Genomic DNA, 23852 nt, shown 5'->3' on the forward strand with positions numbered 1-23852 from the left:
TGCTTCCTCTCATTATTGCTCACAACGTACATGCACTGACAGAACAGTTTTCTTCTGAATCACTTCTAAATTTCACAAACCCAAAGTTTCAGGTGTGACAGACTTGAGTATGGTTTTGGAAAAAAAACTTTATTGAGTAAGTGAACACTAATTTGGTATTGCATTGAGTGACATACAAGAGACACAAGATGACAAAACATTGCACTGGACACAAAGAAGAATAAAAGTACATAATTTACACATCTTTTCATAAATAAAGCCTATAACACATGAAGTGGTTCATGACACTAAATATACAACTTTTAGGCGGAAGTTTGTTAAAGCCCCTGGAAGGTTTCTGGTGAAGATGTTGAATAAAAACTTTTTCTTCCAAACATGTCAAGAAAATCATGACATAAAGCACAATTATTCCCATTTGAATGTTTATCTCAACATGATCAATTATAAAACAACAAATAATTTAATCTCATGTCCATTGGCTTGACTTGTTTTAGGGAAAAGTGTGCTTTAAGAGTTGGGTATCTCTGATCAACAGAAAAAAATGAACCCATCTGTTTTCTTTTTTCAAGAGATTTACCTGTTTCCACATCATTTCACACTGAAACCTGCAACAGACTGGTAACACTGGCAGCGGGGATTAATTAAACAGTCATGTTAAAATGTGTATTTTCGTTCTCTGTTGCAGAGAAACAGAAGCAGTTTGTTCACAGATAAAATCAAGAACGCAAGAAGACAATCTGTCATCTGCCTCTTTCGGCTTTACATTGTCCCCTTCTCTGTTAGTCTCTTTAAACCGGGTCTGCATTTGATCTTTTCTTACTTCAAAATGAAAACAAAGATTCGGCTGTAGTGTGTGCTTCAGTAATCCCCAGCTTCTGCACCACATTGCACATTGCTTGTTCATTCAGGTATTTCTCTTTGCTTTATAACTTTCTGCCTATTCACGCCTGAAGGAACTGAAGGAAAGATCTTGGAAGATCACAAGACATGATGAGAGAGAAAAGGAAACTTCCTTTTGAAGTCATGACTGAGGTTGGCCAGGATGTAATCTAAAACATAAGGTTAGAACCCACAGAGCCTTACTTTTTATGTCAAACTAAGGTAACAAAAAAAGGCATTGTGACACAGTTACAAAGATCCGCAAAAGCTTGTTTGACTTGAATCTGTGCTGTTCAAAAGTGGCATTACATTTTTTTTTCATAGCAAATGCATAAAATCAAACACTGTAGCACAGACTGGACTGTAGCAGCTGTATCTGATCAATCCTGCTGATCTAAACCTAAGCAGAAAGCAACAGGATGATGAGGGGGACATGAAAGGCTCTAAATATAGCACATCCAAAAACACATTGTAAAATATAATTTTAAAGTATAACTGCAACAACAAGAAAACCTCAAACTGTAACAGTGCACACATAGCAGAGGAAATTAAGACAATGGTACACATTTAATTTTGCAGTGATCAGCTCTGAGGTGGTGCTCTGTGGACAGTTATGAACAAACAATATCTTACCTGCTTTAAATAACTTATTGAAAAATCTAAACTTGTAGAAATTAAGTTGTGTAATGCTTTTTTTTTAATCCAAAGAGTCCTTTCCCTGTAAATCCAGTCAGAATAAGTCTCTATTTCTCTAAAGTGAGGTAATTCAAAGAGCTATCTACGGCAGGTAAAATATTAATTATTCATAACGCTTCTACAGAACATCATTTCAAACAGTCTGAACGCTCACTATAAGGCATTACAATCTTTTCAACCAGTCAAACACAGTTTCTCAGGGTCAAATGTTGGAGTCAAAAATTGCAGAAGGATTTTGTTTCTTACGTTATCTTTGGTTGTGGCTCAATCTTTTTATTTATTTTTTTTTCAAGAATAATTGTGTGTCTGTATATAATCTATCATGTCTTTTTATTTATAGAATCTTTAAGAGTGAGGAACAAAATTTAAAAAGGCAGATGATCTGAAAATAATCCAGATTGATTTTCTAATCTGATACTCTACCAGACTCTCTTATGTTTCCAATGTCACTGTTTTTATTGGAATGTGTGGAAACTCTTTGAATGTGTCCTTATAGTCTGGCAGAAGGGTAAAAGTGTGCCTTTGTATAGCTGACAGATAAATATCAGTAAGGTCATGTATGATATGCTATCAGGTTTCACCATTCAGCAGGGTGTGTCGTGTTGAAAGACTCTGGTTTCTGATAATCTGCCTCTCAGATTTCCACTTTTCAGAGCCAATTCTCTGGTATTAGGTCCCTCTGGATAGGCGTTTTAAAGCAGGAAAAAAACTACAGGATAAAGGGATCCGGCTGAGCTTCCCCTTCTAGTATCGTCATTGACGTGAGCTTGTTCCATTGCATATCACTCTGAGGATTCTGGGATGTGTGGTCTTTGGAGCAGAAGGTACCTGAGGTGCCTGAATGCAAGGCAAAACAAAGGGGCTTTAGTTTGTTTTTTATTGGTTTGTTGGAGCTATAAAGCTGGAGTTACAGGGAAAGAGGGAGAGGTTGTGCTGTTAAAAAAAAAGGGAAAAAAGCAGGAAAACAAGATTTGCATAGATTCCCAGAGTAAAGTAAGGTGAAAAATGAGAGTGGTCATCCAGGCCAGCTTTTTGGTAGAGGGATGTGTAGTCCTTCTTTGTGTTACACAAAAGCTAAAGTCACTGTGGAGGTTTGAACATCTGCAGTGTCTTTAAATGTGTCTGCGGCGATGGTAGTGGTGATGATTGTGCATGTCCTCCATGGTGATTCGGCCCCACACACCAATCACAAAGGCTTCGATCTCACACTCATTTTCCCCGCGAGCGATGCGAAAGTAGCCGTCCTCTCCCCAGTTCTTGCCCCAGGAGTTGGCAGCAGTCTGGAAAGAACAGCTCGTCAGTCACGCTCAAAATAACTGCATGCAAAAACATTTAATTTGCAAATATTCAGACAGAGTTCATAACCTTTCCACAGAACCCAACTATAAAAAAAATCTGAGCTATCCCTTTTCAAAACATATTACTAGACTTGTAACATTTTAATATACAAGCTTCACATAGTGAATCTTATAAAAAAAAGAAACCATCATAGTTTTTAATCTTAACAGTTAAAAAAAAAGTAATGTCTATTAAATAAAAACTTACCCAATATTTTCTTGGTGTGCCATTAAAGTCTCTGTCTTCACCCCACCTGTACACAAAGTAGAGATAATATTAAATTAAAAGGAAATCTAAACGGCAAAAGTAAAACATTATATTGCCAAGAATAGCCGTGTTGTAACTATTTTTAAAGTAAAACTGTTTTTCTTCAAATATCTGATGCAAACCCTTATCAGGAATGGGTTTGTCTGATGTTATTACCAAATAAAGCAGTAAGGTCAGTAATTTGTTTTTAAGTGTAAGAAAATAGCTTTCATCTTGTTGGCAACAAACTAAAGAACTGAGTATTTACAGCTGGACACCGCCTTTTTACACTCCTACACTATTCCAATCCAAAGAGCTTGGAATTCCCCTTATCTTCAACTATTTTCATCCTCCTGACACAAAACAGGAAATAGAGGATAGGTTATGAGGAAGTGAACACTACCTCAGTCCACCAATACCACCATAGCACAAAACATCCAAAAAAACCTCCACAAACACTCAACGTGACCCCTATCTTTACTCTCCTCACTAGCCAACAAATTTATTCTCCAGAAACCTTGGCAAGAATCCATACATTCCCATCGTGAAATGCGCTTCGGTCTTAGCTTAGCTGCTGCCAGCTCCTGCTGTCTCTGCTTGTCATCATCAAAACATTCTCCCAAAGCCAATTCTCATCCTGTTTTTGCACTCCAAGCCTCTCATTTCCCAAGAGAGTCCCAGTGCCCAGTCGCTTGTTATCTTTTTTATAGGAGAAAGGAATGCTGGGAAAGAGGCTGGATGCTCTCAGTCGGTAGCGTGCCAACACAGCACGAGCAGAATTTTTTTTTTTCTCAAAGTCAAACATGACCATCACCAGAAGCAAACACTTTTTAAATGAATGTATAGCTGCAGCTCAGAATCTGAAACAGAACCAGACAGAATCGAACTACTGATGATCTCCTATCAGGCCCACGGTGAGCTCACTTGCTCGCTCAGGGACAATGATGGGCATACCACTGTGGCCCACACTCCCCATCCTTACCCAACGCCCCTTATCTTCTCTGGGACGATTGATCCCCCTCTTTCTGTCCAGTGCAGTGAGGATCAGCATCCCAGACAATGGCCTTTTCACTACAGTGGACCTCAATGCTCTTTTCACAAACATTCCCAGGCCCTGGGCTTAAAGGGATGCACATCTATGGGATTTGGTTTGTGTAAACACACCGATGCCTGTGGCAGGTTGGAGTGCAAAACATCACGCCCTCTGCAGCCCTCCACCAGTTCTTCTGTGTAAACTTTCACCAAGAGCGGTGAGGAATAACAGCCTCAGTAGCAACTAGTCGTGCCTTTTTACAGTCCCAAGTATTGCACAATCTGTGAGAATGAATGGGTCCAACCAGGTGTTATGTTTGTAAAAAATATCTAAAGCCTGTCATGTCGGTCTTAAAGGTGTCAGTGTTCACAAACCAACTGGTGATATATCTTAGGCCTCAACTTGCTTTTTTACCATCTATAGGAACAAATGCATAGCTTGAAACCTGGCAAAACATATCCTCTTTTCATCGTGAATCTAGCTGCCTCGCAAGGTAAGTAAAAACACAATTATACTCCAAAAAGGTGTGGTTTTTCTTATGAGCAAGGTGAACAAACTTGTAAATTTACAGTTTTGGGGGAAGCTGCTCAGAACAGCCCGGTTTTTAGGAACCATGTAATTTAAACAAGCTAAGAACCCAAAAGCTGAAGCATAAATCAAATCCATGTTCACACATGATGCTATGTTTTCAAATTAAATGTCATAGAGTAGATGCTAAACATACACCAAAGTGGAAAACAGTTTATGAAAGCAGCCAATTAATTGTGCTCTCTTTAAGATGACAAACCAGAAAAGCTGCTCCTATGATGATGCTAAACTCACACCACCTACTCCTTTCTGCCTGTAGTAGAAGCACTGCAAGCTGGCTGCTCATCTGTATGATTTGAAATTTGTGAGCAGTATCACTGCAACAACAGACACTTGTCAAAATCATTATGGTGAATCACAGCCAAATAAAGTCCTGTATTTACAAGTAAAAGGGCTGATTGTGATATTTCACGTGTCTGAACCTCTCTTGGCCCCTTAGTGTCCTCCAGACGACACGTGCGACTGCATCAAACAACTACCTGTCTGTCTGGGGGATTGTCTAAATGATAACAACTATATTTTGACTTGGATCTGAAGAGGAGAAAAAGAGAGGAAGCAGGTTCGTCTGCCAGGCAGACAGCCATGAAGAGAGATGATGGAGACATAACAGATAAGGGGAGGAGATGGGGAAAGGGGGTTATCGAGAGAAGCAGGGTGGGTGTGGGTGGGTGGGTGGGTGATTCCAGGTGTGTTGGTCGTCTACCTGCCTGCATATTTGTGGCTGTCGGAGTTACTAGGTGGGGGGAGGGGGAACGCTGTCTGGGGCAGATCAGGGAGTGGAGCCAAGGTGTGTCTCTAAGTCTGGGTGAGAGGCTTATGTTCACATGTACACTTCTGGCTTTGTGCAAACACGTGCAAGTGGAGATCTGAATCAAACCTAGTGTCAGCAGCTACTCACAGACCCTTATTCATATTTTATAAGAAGTGTTGAAAATATGAAAACAGACACACGGCGTGTTCTCTGAAGAAAAAAGGAAAGTTTATCTCCAGGCAACATTCAGTTTGTTTTCCTGTTGATAATGCCAAAATAAAGCAAGCTTTTGCACTTAAAAAAATGTAAAATTCAAGTCATGAAAAAGTGCATGTTTGTGTTGAGTCTAATCAGATTTGGACAAACCTCTGCTCACAGCCAAGATATGACTAAAGTCACAAAATAGGTTGTATGGCAGGAACTTACCCAATGATCCTAACAGAGTGTGTGCCGTGTTTGCGATAATGTGGCGCTTTGGCGAAGCTGACATCAGTGTGTTTGTAGATCCCACTCCTATAGACAAAGAAGTCCTCATGGACGTCCATAATAGCTGCGAGAACAAACAAGCGGAGAGAATTAGGGGTCAGATTTAAACCACTCACACACAAACGCACACAGAAATACTTTCCTGGATCAATTGTCAGAAGGAACGATTAAAATCTTATCTAAACACTGATTAATCTAGAAGCAATTAAGTTATTTTGTCAACAAAATTGAGATTGTTCCCCTGAGTCGCACACACCCACAGATCAGAGAGGACTGCTCTTTGTGTGTGCGTGTGTGTGTGTGTTGGGGGGGTTGTGCATCTGGACTTTTCCAGTAGCCGTCACTTGCTCTGTTGAAAGTTCTGAAGACAAACTTGCATTAAATCCAGTTTTCCCTGTCTGAGAACACTGTGTGAACCTCGACTACAGGTACACAAATACAACACAAAGGCACACACACTCATGCCTGTTTGCCTTTGTGTCCAAGAGCAACTCTGATGTGAAAAAGAAAACTTTGAGTCTTCCTGCTCTGGACAGTTGAACAATGATACAGAAAGTTGGCACATGTTCTCAAAGACTCTCACACACACACACAGGCACACACGCGCGCACACACACACGTACACACGTACACGTGACTTCTCTATTTAAATGTACTTGACGGTGGCCCAGATGAGCAGCAGACAGTAAAAGGAAGTCAGGTCAGCCCCACTGACATAAAAAAAGAACATAATTTGTGACCAGATAACCACAGTCAGAATTGAAAGCTCAAACAAAACAATTAGGAGGGTCAGACACTTTGGATGCAGCTCAGGGTGCATGTTATTTAGTTTGAGTCTGACAAGGGTGCAGAATTGTTCATGTTTTTTCAGGAAGGTCGAACTCGCTTGGGAGGAAATGTTGAGATCAAAATCTTATTTTCGGAAAGAACACAAATTCACACTAGGGTGAGGGATTGTCTTACCTTGCACCGGGCCATTATCCATGATTTCCTTCATAATTTCCTTTTCCTAAGAGAGACGAAAGAGAGAATGATTGATAAGTAAAGAAAAACGAGACGGACACATAACTACAGGTCAGTGAAACAGACAAACGGTCCTGGCTGTTAAAAGTCAGATAACAAGATTGAGTTCAGCAGGGCCTGCTGGTCTTAATGCCTTCCTTATTGACTTTGCAGGCTATCAAGAGGGAGCAACAAGAAGCTGTAATGATTTGGAAAGGCATTAGCTGTCATTTAGTGTTGATAGATGCTGACTGATAAAACCACATGTTGGCTGCAGATCAGCGTGCAGCAGTTTGCCGAGACAGGTTCTGGAGACAGATTGACTGAATGCTACAGAAAAACCCGTATGTAGCATAAAGGGAAACATAAAGGGAAAAAAGGAAGAGTCTTCACTCTTTTTAAAACTTTTCACCACCTCTTATTCACTACTGCTTTTTGAGTCTTGTTTACTAAACTGTGACTGTGCACAAATCAATAACACACAGAACCCTTCAGTCATTTCATGAAAAGGTAAACACACAAATCGAATTCAAAATACATTTCTAAGTCTTTACAGGACAACAAATATAGATAATGGGAACTGATATCCTAAGTGCATTATGTAAGATGATCGTCTTGTTGCCATGTTCATCATTAATATTTTCAAGGCAAACTCATCTAAAGGTTCATATCAGATTATTGTTTAGTCCTGAATTGGACTTCCTGAAAGCTGGATAAAGCAGAGAATTTTTGCTGCTGTACACACTCGTGTGAATTCACAAATGAGTCAAATTTGCTGAAAGTGTGCAAAAAACAGGCTATGACTCGGTTAATTTTACAGATCTTGAGCTACACTTAAGTTTGGCAGGAGCTGAGAGTCATCCCCCACACATACTTCAAGAGCTAACAGAATACGTGAGAGCTTTATTTCGTGAAGGGGCAGTTTACATTCCTTCAACTAAAGCTAGTTTCATTGATAAATGCGTTTACTCTTTTGGTGTGTTGGTGTTTGGGCAGCGCTTACATTGGATGACAGCCTGTAAGGCGGAGTAGACTGGTAAATATCATTTTGGTAGATGTGTGTGTTGGGGCAGCGCTGCGTGGCCTGCCTCTTCCCTCGACCAACGGAACGACTCTGCATCATGCAGCGAGCCACCTCTGCAGGCGTCTGCTGCGGAGGCGCGTACGGGTAACAGTCCTGTGTCACAACTCTGCAGACGGATGGAAAGGAGTCGACTGTAGAGTTTTTTTTTAACATTTGCAATAATGTTCATGTTGAGTGTGATGAAGAAGGTGCCTACCCTCGGCGTCGCAGATACCACCAGGCTCCGTCTATGCGCCCTCCAGCACAGCCTCCCTGGTTGCGGGTGTCACAGGAGATAAGATTTTGGGGGGACAGCTGAGGGGTCATATGACCCATTGACTGGATAGAGATTCTGTCTGATGCTACAGCTAATGGACAGGAGAAACAGTAAAATTCAAACAGCGCTCAAAAGGAAAAATTCAGAGCCAGATTATAGTTTGGTTTCATAATAATACAGTGTCTCAAGTGTTTGAAATATTTACTGTAAGTTCCCGTTACAGTGAGCTCTGTTCACGGACCCACCTGCAGTTGAGAAAGCCCAGGATGCAGCACAGTTGCCCTGATCCAGCGGTTCATGAATCTTCCCCGGCCACTTCTCTGCCGAGTTGAAGTAGTGCGGCAGGCGGTCATTCTGAGGATCCATGTTCACCTGTGACAGACAAATGAGGCAAAGATTAAAAGGGTTTTATTCCCTCCTCCTCTGATGGAAGTGTTCTGAAGTTTATTTCTATGTTCTATTGAGACCTTCTTAATTTTCAAAGCTTATAGATTTTAAGAATACAGAATCTGTTTAAAAAACACATTTTTTTTACAAATCTTTTTATTGTCTCATCTTCTTTTTGCAGCATATTTACACCAAGGTGATAAACCTTTCTAATAATAGTACTTTATAATGTTAGTAATACCCTTAGCATAGACCAGGGGTGTCCAATCCTGGTCCTGGAGGGCCACCATCCTGCATGTTTTCCTTGTTTCCCTGCTCCAACACACCTGATTCAGTGGTTAAATCACCTCTTCATGTTCTGCAGAAGCCTGTTAATCACCCACTGATTCAGATCAGGTGTGTTGGAGCAGAGAAACAAGTAAAACATGCAGGATGGTGGCCCTCGAGGACCAGGGTTGGAGACCGCTGCTATAGACAGTTAAAATGTCATGGGATACATTGATAGTACAGTGTAGCTAATAGTCAAACAAAAGTCTTTCACATTGGGTTGATAACATCGCTGTTAATCTGAATGGATTTTCCAGGCAGATAAGTGTTCATTCGCTTATCTGCCTCAGATGCCAGACAAGCTCTTTGTATTATTGTGCACTTGAGGTTGGACACCTGCCTGATCTGCCAGTGGTGTGTGATAAGATGGGACAGACTTCTGAACAACCGACTTCCCCTTTCCCCTCGAAGACTTTGGCTACCTGTGCTGCATTCCACCGATTTAATGGTGAGGTGTATCAGATAGTCACCTGATGCATAACCGAGGAATGTGCTGCTGTCTCACCAAAAAGTCAAAAAGTTGTGGAAGAATGTGACTGCTTGTGTGTGTGAGAGGAGTCTCTAATATATTAATTCATGAAATCACTCATTTCCAACTTTCACACAGGAGTCAAACAAACAGAAAGTGATGATGAACTGTAATCCTGTTGGAAGAGCAGGTCGGGACATGCTGACAATAAAAACTGAGGAGTCATTTTGGGTGGGATGGATGGATATAGGTGGAGGGGAGAAGGTGTGGACTGAAAAGGAGGTTGTTCTTTATCCTTCAGGCAGCCACCATCCTCCTCCTTTAATTATTTTCTCTGGTGTTTTGCTTCTGTATTATGTAATCTGTCTGTGGCAATGCAAACAAAGATAAAGCTGACCAGATGGGGCTGAGGGTTTCCAGACGAGCCGGCTATCGCAACAGGCCCCCATCAGTAGCCAAAAATGGTTCAATCAGAGCTCACTTGTGATAAACTCAAATATCACTCATCAAAACTTCACAGGAGGAATGCAGGAGCTTGTAAAAACATGAAACGTCACGACACAGCTTTACAATTACTCCTGTCGCTAAAACATCCTGTTTATTTTCTACATCAAACCCACACTCCCAGTTTTTCTGCGTCACGTTACCATAAAACTGCATGTTGAAGGAATAGATCAGATGTTTTGAACCTGACTCCAAAAGATCTAAGTTTGAAGACGCTGAGTTTAATTCTGACCAAAGGCAGTCAGATATTTCTCAAAACAGGTCTTTCAAAAAGAAATTTACTAGCAGTAAATATTAATTATTCATAACATTTCACAAAACTCCATTTTTTATGTCAATTGTTTATTTTTTAAAACTTGTGATGTTAAGCAAAATGTGGCTCTAAGTCTAAGAACAATATTCATAACCAGACAAACACACGATCACCAAACCCTAAAGAGAGCCTTCTTTAAATAACCTTTTTCATCTAAATTTAAAAAAAGGCACACATTGACATCATGCTGTAAGAAAGACTTGAAACTAGTGACTGAAGTCATAAAATGAGACATAACAACCAGAAAAGGACAAAAAATGGCTACGAAGAAGAAGAAAAAAAGAGACATAAATAGAGCTGATAAATGAACGGGGGAGCAACATTTCCAAGTTTGGGCACCAGTTTTTCTTTCAAGCTAAATGTTTTAGATTTCAGAGAAACTAATCAAAACCCTGTTACTCATCATTTTATGTTCACAGGTGTGTGTATGAATCACCTGCATGACTCAACACAAGCAGGAAACGGTGGTTTCAGGCAGATTTGATGGAGAAAAAAAAACATTTCAATAAAGCTCCTGCATTAGTCATTTTATGGCTGTTTTCTTGTTGTGACAAACCTAGTTAAGGGTTATGAATATCTGATATAAATGAGTAAAACTGAGGAGTCTTTGCTGTTAAAATTAAACATTTCTGTTTATTGAATCAAATATTGCAATAAATAAATGTTTGGTTTTTTTTTTTTTCAAAAGTTTTGATTATAAAAACATCTTTATAGCGATTCGTCGCACAGGTAAAGCATTGTATGTCATGTTGAAAATGTATGAAAATAAGTGACTATAGAATCGTTATCTATTTGTTTTCTAGGTGGTATTTTAAGGCAAAACCCAGAATTTTAAAGGCTGCATCTGCCAACAATACTGTGATATTTTTAACCTGTCTGTACCTGAATCTCATTCATGTTCATGATGATGCTGGAAGGTCTCTGTGTGCCCAGACGGAAGCGGATTCCTTCATCCAAAGTCATGCCATAAAACTGACTGTAGTTTGCCGCTTTCCACCTGAAAGCAGTAATAATGGGATTTCAAATAAGGTTTGAAAACTTGCAAATATATATCTGCAAACCCTCTAAAAAAGGAAATGACCGCTTGTCTCTGTTTCTTACCCATAGTTGCCTCTGTTGACAGCTTGGATAACGTCAGACTCAATGAGACAAGCGTTCTGCTCACACTCCCAGTGTCCCGAAGGCCCACATGTACTACAGGAAGAAACAGAAAGTGGGGATTACAAGTGTGATACAAGCAGCACATACATTATTGTAAGTTATTGGAATGATGCTGAAGCCAATAACATCAGCAGCTAAAATATAAAACTGCAAGGAGAGAGCAGAGGCTCAGTGGAGTTTTTCTAATAAGATTTTAATCAAGTAAATAAGAAACTGAGGAAAAGTACATCTGAGAAATAACAGAAATGTTTTTTGTTTGAAGAAATGCACATTGTAGGGACGTTTAAAAGCAATTCACTTTCTGAAAAGTAAATCTGGAGGCGTGCATGTCTGTGTGTGTTTGTTGGTTAGACAATCAGTTCGAAAAAAGCAGCAAAATTTTAGTTTCGACCATCAAAACTACAACCACAGAAAATAAAATCTGTCATGTTCAAACTAATTAACCTCGACCAGTATCAGGCTGTAAGCTTTCCGCTTCATGCTACTTTAACATGTGCTGTATTAGATTTATAATTTAGGTTTATTGTTTGATTATTAAGTGGATTTAAAAAAAAACATTAACAAATCAATCTTTTCAAACAAACAAACACATTTTTTTCAAAACGGAGATATATCTGAATATTTTAGCCTGGTTTATGATAACTGTGACAGAAAATGGCTCACAAACATCTCACTTCAGCTCAGCTTTCCTCTTTTTCACTTTAAGATCAGTCATTAAAAACTGGTTGCTGTGCAACATTTACATGATTTCAAACTGTATTTACTTTGTTCAATTATTTACCACCAAGGCTTAAAATATCATCAAATCTGAACACATCCATGTTAAGATACTGAACAAAAAAAAAAAGATTTACAAAACATGAGAGAGCTTAAGGAGAGAAACTTGCACAAAACAATCATTACACACTGAGATGGACGGGTCAAATTCCCTTTAAGTCAGACTGGATCACATCCTAAACTACAGCCATATTTAACATTCCTAGTCACCCTCCCTGTTGAAGACAAACACCTTCAGCTTTGGCTGTGGTCCAATCAGATGTACGAGCAGAGAAAGCAGACTCCTTCTGCTCCTTCAGGGTGTTTTTGGAACAAGCAGGAGATGCCATGTTTCAGATTATCGTGGGAAGATAGGGTGTTATCAGAGAGGGAAAAAGTCTCAGCTGGAAATACCGGAAAGGCACACCGCTCCTCATCCTGAATCTTTCAGACCTTAACTATCTTGTGGAGTGAGCTAAAGTGCGCTAAAAGACATCACTGAAGCGTAATCTTTGTATTTGTTTGACACTATCCATCCTTTTTCTTTTAGAAGTGGGAGGAACAAATTCAGGGGTCCGACCGCTGCTAATAGGACACTTTGGAGGCAAGTCGTCAGGGAGCAGGCAGGGAGCTGGCTGTCAGCTCGAAGCGGAAGCAGTACTTTCCACCCCGCAGAGGTGGGAGAGCACATTTGGCAAATTATTAAGTGGAGCGAGTGGGAGCAGAAAAGGAGAGTTTAAGTGTTCCTCTGTGCCAAAGTTGTGGCGCAGTTTTTCAAGTGGCCGTGTGTGAAGACTGAGTAAGCATGTGTCAGACCGTTAAAAGACGGTGAAAGACGACATGTAGCACTTAAATACTGTTTTCTCATGAAAAAACTACAAGCTTTTTTTACAACACAAAACATATTTGTTAGACCTGCTTAAGGTTGAATTAGTGGTCTTTAATAGTCTTCCTATTGACGTCATTACACCTTCTAGTTTTGGTGTTGTTCTTGATGAAATGTTTGATTTTATAGTTGTTTTGGACTTTTGTAGATGAGATCCCGTGCTTTCTCCTTGAGATGGACACAGTTGATATTCAATCTGAGGATCAGTGGCTCCAGAGAAGTTTTATAAGAAAAGTTTAGACTGCATTCATAAGATAATCAAATAAAATATCACAAAGACATTCGTGTGAGCGCAGGTTCATCCAAATACTGACACTTGGCTCAGGAAGACGACTCAAAGTCCAGGTGAGGAATTCAGGTTTTCTGTCTCTTCCTGCCTTCCCTCACTTCACCTACAGCTCCCAGTTTGTTCAGAACTTCCTGTTTCCTTCTCTAACATTCGTGTCATGCAGAAAATTGACAACAAAGATTGTTTTTTGCCCTATGGATGTAGAAGGCCACTGAGACAAAAGCAAACACTCAGTGTTATTTCAAAATATTGGTTCAGAAACAGTTCTGAAGACCGTGTCAGGGTCAAAACAGGTACAGAAAAAGGTTTTGGTATTTAATCCACGTTCATTATTTGTGCTTTTAAATTAAATGCATTTCTATCCACAGCTAAACAAACTTGGTGACTAAACAGGAAAACTGCTTCAATTGGTAAACAGAAATTGTTGATCAAAAGTGCGACCAAAACAATGTTTGCAACCACAGCTTTGCTACAGAATAAGGGGAAATTTCCCAACTGAGCCGAGACTTTTTTCTCTCCAGCAGACGCAGACTATGATTCTCTTCTGTGTGGTGAGAGTACATCAGATTGAATGATTTGTTGTTTTGTTAACAGCAAATGTTGAGGCAAGAAGTTTTAAGTATCAGACAATGATCCCAGAGATCGTAAATGTCTCACAGTTGTGCACACTCTTTTAGTTCAGCATGTTCACATAACTTGAGCTTCACACACAAAGTGCAGCTGAGGCAGGAATCAAAAGTCCTGTAGGTAAAGGATGATAAACTGAGCTTTTATGAAACTACACAGAGTTACACAAAGCACAACCCTAACCCTAACATTTTACAGGTAATAATCTCTTTATATGGATTTCTTGCAAGAACAAGAGACTCAAGGTTAATACAAAGGGATTTGCACAGCTAAAACAATACCAGTAAAATATTTCATATCAATCTAACCAGTAGATGTTGAGATATTTTCATCTGGAATAATTGACAAAAGCTTCAGTTTTGGATTTTGAAAGAGAAACATTTGAACCAAGAGGTTGGCATAAGGAGAGAATGAATAAAAGGCCTCTCTATAAAGGGTTTTATCAACTGAATGATCTGATTATTTTTCAAAAACAACCAATAGCTCACTGACCAGATTGAGTTAATCCAGGCAATGCATTCATCGTATCTCGAGGCACACATTTCTCACCTTAGGATTTCACAGAAGAGTTGACACCTTTTAAAAAGGAAGTCTCTTTGAGTAATCAGTGTTTTTTAGTCTGCTCCCTACTGGTCTTTTGTGGTATTTACTTAAAATGGTTCCTTGTTGGCTTCACATCTCAGGCCTGGCAGGTGCTGTCAGCTTTAATACGTAATTTGAGCATTCAAACTGTCATCACAAGTTAAAATTAAATGGTACAGACATTAGGGGAAAACTTCATGTCTTTTGTTTTCCTCTAAAGATTTAGGTCATGCCAAACTACTCTGACAAAGAGCCAGCATGCTCAATTTTAAAGCTCTGAAACATAAAACTCAGCAGAATTTCAGAACATTAGTAAATGTTCATTCATAGTAGATGTTGTGTAAAGTTAATGTATTCTGAGAAACTTTCCACCAAAACAAGAGTATGAAAAGCATTACTCAATAAAGCCTCTAGAGGCTTCCCTTTTTTTTTGACACAAACTGTAAATCCATATTTTGCAACACAGAGCTGAATTTCAAACTGTGCAAATCCTGCCCATATTAATAGAACCAAGTGTTCCCACGAGCCAGAAAAGAATGTGGAGAAAAATGTTATGTATGTAACATGTTGTTGTGATGCATCCACTTAAAAAAATGTTGTCTTTATAGCACGGGAAGCATTTTTCCCCAGCAGATCCAGAGCACAGAGAAAGAAATGAGTGAGAAGGTGAAGAGGAAAGGTTCATATTTTTAGGTACTTAAAAAAACCGCTGACATTTAAAGTCAAGGAGTTATGTGGCTGAAACAAAGACGGAGTTTACGTACCATAGATTGCAGTTCTCTTTGTAAGTTTGCCCTGCGAGGAACTTGTTTCCATTTCTTTCACAGACACCTGAAAAGAGACAAAGATACATGGGTTTGATGTGGCTAAACACAACTGATCCCAACACACATCTCAAAAAAACCTATAGGCACAACTTCAACTATAGACAAATATATGACAAAAAGAGGCAAATAACTCACACAGTACATGCAATACATACAGTAAATATGAACTTAATTCACTTGTAATCAAGAAATATGTTCAAATGAACAATAACTTGTGTTTGTGTGTGGTTGCAGGATACACACACACACACACAAAGATTATGTGGAACTAAGGAGCTCTTCGGTAATCCAGTGTAGGAATGTGGCATTAGCTTCTTTCCTCTCTTCCCATGGTTTAACCATCCCACACTCCACTTTACCACCTCTATAGGGATACATAGAATGTCATGATTATTGCTTAAATAATCTTCAAATTCAGAGCTAAAGACTCCAGGGAAATCGCTCTCACATGCCATAAAACAAGCATTACTATTCGTGTTTATTTCGACCTTTTCAACTTGAAGTTTGAACCCTGCCGCTGTGAAGACTACATCGACTCGGTGACAGACTCATGACGAGGTTTACCTGTCAACTGATTTACAGTAGTGGGGGGTGTCAAGGCCAATTTCATGTGGAATTTAAAGCATGAACTGGCTGAGAATTTATAGAGGGTTGGTGCAAAGCCCTGAGCTGATAGTGTGATTTACGACTGAGGCTCATAGAAAGCCATCTTCCAGCTCACAGCTGTCTAACTCAGTTACTGAGGCGTCGCTCTGCAACAAGCTGCAAATTAATGGAAATGCAATGTGTGCAGACTAAAGAAAATGTTTTTAAAGTAGAAACATTTTTTATGTGTCTCAGTCAGGCTGCATAGTAATTGAAGATGACAATTTGTCACCTCCTTCTTTTCAAAGTGACAAATAGTTATTGCAGCTTGGATGTAGGGGAAAATATGCAGAGGTATGTACGTTACATCCCACAGGTCTGCTAACCTTTCGACTAAGGAACACATACCTGCCCCTTCACCCCCCCATACCTCCCCCTCCCTTATAACCCACATTCTTCCTTGGCTGCACCCTCCTCCCCTCTCTGGGTTAATAAGAAACCCACTGTTCCCTGCTCTGTTCTCAGGTGCCGTAGGCTTTTGCTCTCTCTGGCATATTTTACACCTCCGCACTGAGAGAGTGGAGCTGGAGCTGTGAGGGGAGGCCAGCGGAAGTCAAGTGAGCAGCTCTGAGTTGGCGGGAAATCAGTTAAATATTATCCACTTGACTGGCAGTGTGAAGATTTAAATGACCAAACTTATTATACATTTCTTCTTAATTATAGTCTTTGATTTTATTTATAGGCTGCTTATACCTTTTTAAACTGTAAATTTTCAAGTTTACCATTGCATTGCACTTCGATTTCTTTATTGTTGTTGTGGTTCTTGTTCCTTTTTAATGATTAATGATGCTGTTATATGAAATGGTCTCATAACTTTAACCTAATCTAATGTAGTCTGAGCGTGTCTGAGAATATTCCTACCATATGTGATTGCTCCAGTCAGCTGTCAAACAATGCTTTTTGTTAATTAAAACAATTTAATAGATTGCATTTGATATGGACTACATTGCAAAGATACTGTATTTAAAAGGTCTTAAACACACATCACATCTAGGAATGACACATGGCTTCACCCTGTCTCAAAGCTAAGACAGAAATCCAGTGGGATTTGTTAATTGTGCTCATTTATTGGACCAATTTCTGTCAGTAATACAATCTAATAATAATTTTCTCTGGATTTTATGCATCCAAACAGTTTAGCAACTTGTTTACAAACAGGATTGATCAGTACTAAATGTGTGACAGATCTAATGAGATACAAACTGAGAAAAGTCCAAATAAATGGTTCATTCTGCAGCTTTTCCTACTTTTGATCTGTGAGGCAGCCATATTGGATTTTGAGGTCGTGGTTGTTCCAGCTCTTTTTTCCCCAACTTGAAACTCAGAAATTTCTGCTTCCTTGTACAAATAAAGTGCACCATCTGTCTCTGAATCAATCATGGAAACTTCCCCACTTCTGTTAAGTTTAGGTTTGATTACAGCCTAAATGGTGAAGGCTATCACAGATACTGGAAGTGGACACAAAAAGACGCAAAATATCAGATCAGTGGGTTGAGAGTAAAGCAGTGTCGATGACGTCTGTGCAACAGGTGACTTTCAGTAGGAGCACTGTTTTGTGTCATCAGCTGTTCAAGGTAAATACATTTCAAGGAGAGGGGTGCAAACTCTTTGACCGAGTACCATCAATCAGTGGTGCTTGAAACCATAGCTGGATATAAGAAGAGGCGCCGCGTTTTATTATAGGCCTCCACCATAAATCAAACCTTTGTCTTTAATGACTTCTGTCTTTTTAACACCAACTAAACAAAGAACAACAAGAACAACGCAGCAAAGAGAAGCCCAAAAACTAGATTGATCAACATATTCCTGAGACTCCCCCCAAAGAGGCAGCAAAATGCTTTGAGCTGGGCGACCTGCCTTTGTGTAGTACTTATGAAGAGTGGACACAGAAACTTGTGGTTAAGCTTTTAGACATGTTAACTTTTAACACTTTTTATTTTGCGCCTCACAAAGACAAACTCTTCTGGGCATTTATGACATTTCAACTCATAATGTGTGACAATCACATTAAAGAAATTTGTTTTATGTAACATTTTGTGTATATCAGGTTGATTCTGCATCATAATAAGACAAACAACAACAGCACATTTGCATTTTTAACATAACTACATCACTTTAACATGATGCAGTAAGCACTCTTAATTCATTTTCAATCATTTCCATATCTAAAACTTAAAGCTTGAAACAGAGCAAACACAAAGCAAACATTAATTTTCAAGTGTCAGTAGGGTCCCCTGTGGCTTTTCTGACTGAACTTAACCAATTATGGCAGACCCACTAACACTCCTGCAAAGGTCAGTGATGCATGCACAAACACATTTCACCCCTACATACCATTGAAAGGCGGCTGAACACCCAGGCAGTGACCCCAGAAGTCAGGGCAGCAGTCGGAGATGGTGCGGTTGCAGAACAAGTCACAGTAGCAGATGGTGTCCAGGTAGGGCACAGTGCACAGGTCGTCTCTGCCCGGGCAGCACCCTCCTCTCCTCTGGCAGTAGGAGCCGTATGGGTCCCTGATGCCACCAACATGAAGTGGACTGGCAAGTTCTCTCTTGGTTCTTCTGGACAGGACTCTGTCCGCAGTACCCCGTCCCACCACCAGGAGCAGCCCCACAACGGCCAAAAGGATGAGACGCATGATTAATCTGCAAAAGAAGTGAACAAAGAATATAATTTTCAAACGCTTTACTTTATTCTTGTGTCTGCTTTTTGTTTATTATTTATTATTATTACAAACAGGTCTTTTTTTGGCGAGAGGAGGAATTTAACTTGGAAATTTCTGAAGATATTTTTATTCTAAACTAAGAAAAAAAAAGCCTACATTTTGATGTAAAAACTGTATGAGAAGTGTAAAGGGAACCAAGATTAAAATAAATGTCAAAGCTGTTGCCAGTGACTCATGGCAGCACAGGGTGAACAGAAACAAAATATTTATGTTTTGATGTAGAATTTGTACATGTGCCAAAAAACGTTGTGGGAGTAAGAAGAGTTTGTTTGCAAAAGTTTCAAATTTTTATACATTTTAAAAGTTAGAATTTGGTGTCACTTCTTGAAAAATATCCAGAAATCATAAAACCTAAACTACGATTGTGTAAAAACCGTAAAATATGTAATTACGCCAGTTCAGACATGCAAAGTCCAACTTCCTGTGACCTGTTTCAACTTTAAATGATGTTTCTCCTGTGAAGTATGTCTGAACTATAGGGCTCCTAAGAGGCTGGGTTTTCTCAACAATTCTGCCAAAATCATACTGATTGCCACTGGGGGGGAGTTTTTGTCCACACTGAGTGACACAACGCTATTAAAAGTCAAAACACACTACTCCTGATCGAGCTGCATTTGTTGATGTATAATTTGCATGTTTTATTTTAAAACTGTGTAACAAGATACAGGACATTTTTTTAACAGAATAGTAATAGGGGGTGCAATCCTGATACACTGACATCTTTAATCAAGTAATCAAACCTTAGTAGGAACAACGTGAGCTGTCTGTTTGAGTTATGACTGTTGCCAAGACACAGTGCATATCTTTCTGTGGGATTCACATACACACTGAACACACACACACACACACTGAAGATAAGTTTGGGCAGAGGTGGCAGCTAACGATCCAAATAAAACCCCATGTGATCCTTAGAGATTGTCTACTTCTTTTTCCAACTTTCCTTTCAAGCAGCCAAGACAAACAGCAGCTAAATATGAAAATTCACTTAGCAGGAAAGAAACAGAAAACAAGCACTCAGTGACAAGAACAGTAAGTGCTTTAAATGGTGAGTGACAGGGTCACTGCAGATGTCATGCCAGAGCCGATCGTTTACTGTCTGTGACAATGTCTGTGTTAAAAAAAGACATATAGTATTATATAACTTCAACAAAGGTTTGATATTCATGTTGTTTGTATGCATGTCTGTAAGGGTGAGTTTATGAGCAGCCTCCTGCTTACATAAATAGCATCATTCTTGTCTAATTAGATCTATGATTACAATGAACACTACACATAAAGCAAGGCTCTGGTAAAAGGTCCTTGCTGCGCTGTTTTCTGCATGACTGCGCCTTTAGCTGAAATGCACACACACCCAGCCATGCACGCACACACACACAAGCAGATGGCAGTATGGGATGGGCAGGGGGTCCCCTCCTTTACGCGAGCATTTTGTTGTGGCAGACTCAAAGCAGCAGCCAATAAAACACCCACCAGGCTGCTCACTGAGCTGCTCGGGCTTCAGGCCAAATTGTAAGTGATAATTAAGTAATTTCATCCTAAATGTCTAATGGCACAGTTTCTTTATAAGTATACCATTGGAGATAGGTGTTAATCTTTATTTTTTTTACACATAATAAAGCTTTTAATGGTGTTTGGCACCTTTTACTAAATGAGATTTTGGGCCTTAATATAATTTAAAACTTGTATTTTTTATTCATACCAACAACTGATGATGAATATTTGGTATTAAGCAAATATTTAGAACTCTGAATGCTTAAAATATTGACGATTTAGTACTTTTTTCTCCATCTTGTGTAACAGAAGCTGCCATATGGCCCATCAGAGCTCAGGACAGCTGTAGCCAAGCCATTTATCCCACACACAGGGCAGATGAACCCTCTGCACCCACATCCACGTTCATAAATGTGCACAAACACGTCACACATTAGCAGCTCAGTGCCACAGCTGGACTTATCACAACCTGAAGACCTCAGTCGCCAAAAGAAATCAGCCCCAGTACAGAGTTATAGTGTCAAATATTTGTTTCATAGTAATAATTTAGAAAATTTAGAAAAATATCTGTAAAAAGTGGAGTTTTCAACAAAAGAAAAGGAATTTCAAATCAAATATTTTATATCTGGAGCACCAGACATTCAGACATGTCTCAGGTTGAAGCAAACAATATAGTTTCTGACACAAAATAAACTAATTTAACCCCAAGAAGATAAGTTTGATCAATATCCAATGTTAGACGTAATTTTAACTTTCTCACCTTCTTATGTCCCTCCTCCACTTTCCTTCACACAGCTGAACTTTGACACAGAGCTGCACCACCCAGCAGATAATTTGTTCTTTGCTGTATATCTATAAAAGCCTTTCCTGCTTTATTTCCTTCAGGCCTGAACTGTTTTCTGTTCAGCTCAGTTTTTTAAAGGCCAGTCGGGGGAATGAATGACTGTGCAGCTCCTTTCAAGTGAATGAGGCTTGTGCTGCAACAGGTGAGTGAAAGGACTCCTAGTCTTTATGTTTTTGTGTGTTACACAAGAGGACAAATCACTCACTGGACCCAATAATCTTGGAGAAAAGTCCCCTCAGTGTCCCACACGTATTCTTCATTCTATTATAAAAGCTCTTTCCACACCCAGAAGGTAAATAAGTCAGAACAGCAGAGGCTTGTCTAAAAAGAAAAGAGAAAGTTTGACCTTTTAATGTAGAAAGATGTTCAAGTAATTTGAGAACAGGCTGCACCTGCCTGGAATCTGCCATAAACAAGAGCTGATGTCGAAATAAAGCAAAACAAAAAGTTGCTTTTACCTTATAATGAGACAGAAATCCTGGTTTTGTAATCCAACAGAAACGCTGTTGTTGACGTGTTGCTCAGGAAGTCATTCACAGGTAGTGAGAATCTGAAGGGTCAGTCTCTCTTCTCTTTTTCTCTCATAGATCTGCTCTGTCAGGCTCTGCCTTCTCTATATACAGGCAGGCTGCTCAGCTAACCACTCCCCCCGTTCCCCCCCTTCAGTCCCCTGCTTCACTGCCTCCGTCTCTCCCTCAGTTTGTCTCTGAGCTTTTCCTCTTCTTATCAGGTGAGAACTTCCAAAATAAAAAATCCACTCAGGCAAATCTATTTTCAGCCCTTTAGTCCCACAGTTTATCTATAATGTCTCGTCTCATTAACAGACATTATATTTGCTCTGCAGCGTTTGTGGCTTTCCCCATGCAGAGTCAAAGCTACCTGAGGTGGAGGCTGCTGCTGACTCCTGCTCCTCCTCCTGGACACAGGTTGCATAACTTCAGGATGCTTCTAGAAACTTCAAAACAACTCTCTGTAGTTAACAGCTTGGCAGGAAAAAAGGTTTTCTTTTTGCATAATCTATTTGTCAGTCATCATGCATCTGTTTGAATCATCTGCATCTGCTTTGTTTCCTCTCTGTTAAGCACACTGCTACTAAAAACATCATACTGAACTGAATTCAGTTTGTTATATTTATTTTATTCATAAGGGGAAATATACATTAGACACATATGTTGGTTTTAAGATGTTTAAAGCAACCTGATCTTTTCTGGAGTGTGTGTTTCTGTGCAAAGTTGAAGTTCTTCACTATCTTGTAGATATGTGAATTAAACAAGAAACAAAAGCCTTTAAATTTACACACAGATCAATCTGTTTTAGCCATTTGCTGCTTTTCTGGACATTACTTATTAGATGAGTGCCTTTTTGAAGGAAGACACAGCTGTGCTCTAACCCCCCAACACACACACACACACACACAGCGGAGAGTTTTGATCAATAAGCTAAAAGCTGAATCAATGACTGAGACACAGCAGGGTGTCAGACAGAGTGAGCAGGGACTGAGAGCAAATTAAACACAATGACCACACAAAGGATGGCAGGACGTTGTATCTGATTTTCATACTTATATTTACGTTGTGCTTAACAGGTCTGCTGTGTACTTTTTAATCAATATTTGGTAATAAAAATATAATAAATTAGTTGATGTTTGACTGAAAGACCAAATGTTTTCGCTCTTTACAATATTTGCTCTCAGAAATGTGAATGAAATGATTTGACACTTTTTTTTTTAACATTTTCGATTCTTATTTCTTTGTTTGTCTCTTTTCTGTCCGCTCAGATCCATCCTGGTTCTGGTTCTGGTTCTGCTGGAGGTTTCTTCCAGTTGAAAGGGAGTCTTTCCTTTCTACTGTCACCAATATGCTGCTTAGGATGGAAGATTGCAAAGAAATGAAAATTCGAATCAATCTGCTGGTTTTCTTAGATAACTTTTACTAACTGGCGTTCATAATGTATGTGAAGGTTTCTCACAGTGCCATGAGATCATTGTTGTTGTGAATTTGAGCTATATAAATAAACTAAATTGGATAAAATAGATTTATATACCTAAAACTTCATAAAATCAGTAAAAAGTTTTTTTTCTGAACAGTGGGTTTGAGTGCAAAAAAGCAATAAAGTGCAAAAGTCATCACAAGTTAGATCCCAAAGTTTTCAGGCTACAATTGACTTTTACTGAAAAAAACTTTTATTCCTCAATGAAACTTCAGTAATATTCAACTTTTTTTTCTTGCACAACTTTATTTCATAACAGTTATACCTATTAGTTCTAAATATATAATAAATATTTTCTTAATTTAGAAAAATAAATAACAGGTAATCTTCTCCAAAACGTCAGTTTGAAGAATATACAAATGACAAAAAAATTCAGCATTTTAATTGAAAATGTATACATTAATTTTATTTATTTAGCACTTTTTAAGTTTGGGTTCTGTGGTTTCAGTAAACTATACAATTAAAAAGATTATTTATAATTGCAGAATTATGCTAATTACAAGAATTATTTAGCATTATGTTACTAATAAATAATTAATTTAATAATTTATCTAACAATGTATTTCATCATTTGAGGGGTGAGGTTATGTGGCTGGATACCAGCTACAGAAAATAGTAATAATTTTTTGTTTGTTTGCTTGGTTTGACTTTTTAGCTTTTTATGGCCAGAT

The 23852-nt window shown here is 39.1% G+C and overlaps 1 protein-coding gene and 1 long non-coding RNA gene across 3 annotated transcripts; one reads left to right on the top strand and one right to left on the bottom strand.

Annotated features, from left to right (window-relative positions):
* Positions 1–108: 108 nt before the first annotated feature.
* tinagl1 (tubulointerstitial nephritis antigen-like 1) lies at positions 109–21810 on the bottom strand. 2 transcript variants are annotated; one of them, XM_017425987.3, is made up of 12 exons: positions 21651–21810; positions 18467–18777; positions 15425–15491; positions 11461–11553; positions 11242–11356; positions 8605–8731; positions 8300–8450; positions 8023–8209; positions 6981–7026; positions 5958–6081; positions 3121–3166; positions 109–2855 (listed from the first exon to the last, which is right to left on the bottom strand). In XM_017425987.3, exons 2-12 carry the CDS (start codon positions 18768–18770, stop codon positions 2688–2690), a joined length of 1428 nt encoding a protein of 475 aa, XP_017281476.1. In that variant the 5' UTR covers positions 18771–18777; positions 21651–21810; the 3' UTR covers positions 109–2687. The 2 variants fall into 2 exon arrangements, with proteins under 2 accessions (XP_017281476.1, XP_037831615.1); XM_037975687.1 differs by lacking the exon at positions 21651–21810 and adding an exon at positions 21398–21416.
* Positions 21790–23207, top strand: LOC119617026. The gene is made up of 3 exons (XR_005233178.1): positions 21790–21922; positions 22037–22191; positions 22970–23207. It is a non-coding gene; the product is annotated as an uncharacterized LOC119617026 (long non-coding RNA).
* Positions 23208–23852: the final 645 nt, after the last annotated feature.

The sequence above is a fragment of the Kryptolebias marmoratus genome, linkage group LG5, assembly GCF_001649575.2.
Source record: "Kryptolebias marmoratus isolate JLee-2015 linkage group LG5, ASM164957v2, whole genome shotgun sequence".
Lineage (NCBI taxonomy): Eukaryota > Metazoa > Chordata > Actinopteri > Cyprinodontiformes > Rivulidae > Kryptolebias > Kryptolebias marmoratus.

Coding starts and splice junctions, on each gene's coding strand:
- tinagl1 (XM_017425987.3), bottom strand. CDS start 18,770: ATGCGTCTCATCCTTTTGGCCGTTGTGGGGCTGCTCCTGGTGGTGGGA. Junction 11,554..15,424: donor AAAGAGAACTGCAATCTATG/GTACGTAAACTC, acceptor TTCTTCCTGTAG/TACATGTGGGCCTTCGGGAC. Junction 2,856..3,120: donor GCACACCAAGAAAATATTGG/GTAAGTTTTTAT, acceptor TGTTCTTTCCAG/ACTGCTGCCAACTCCTGGGG.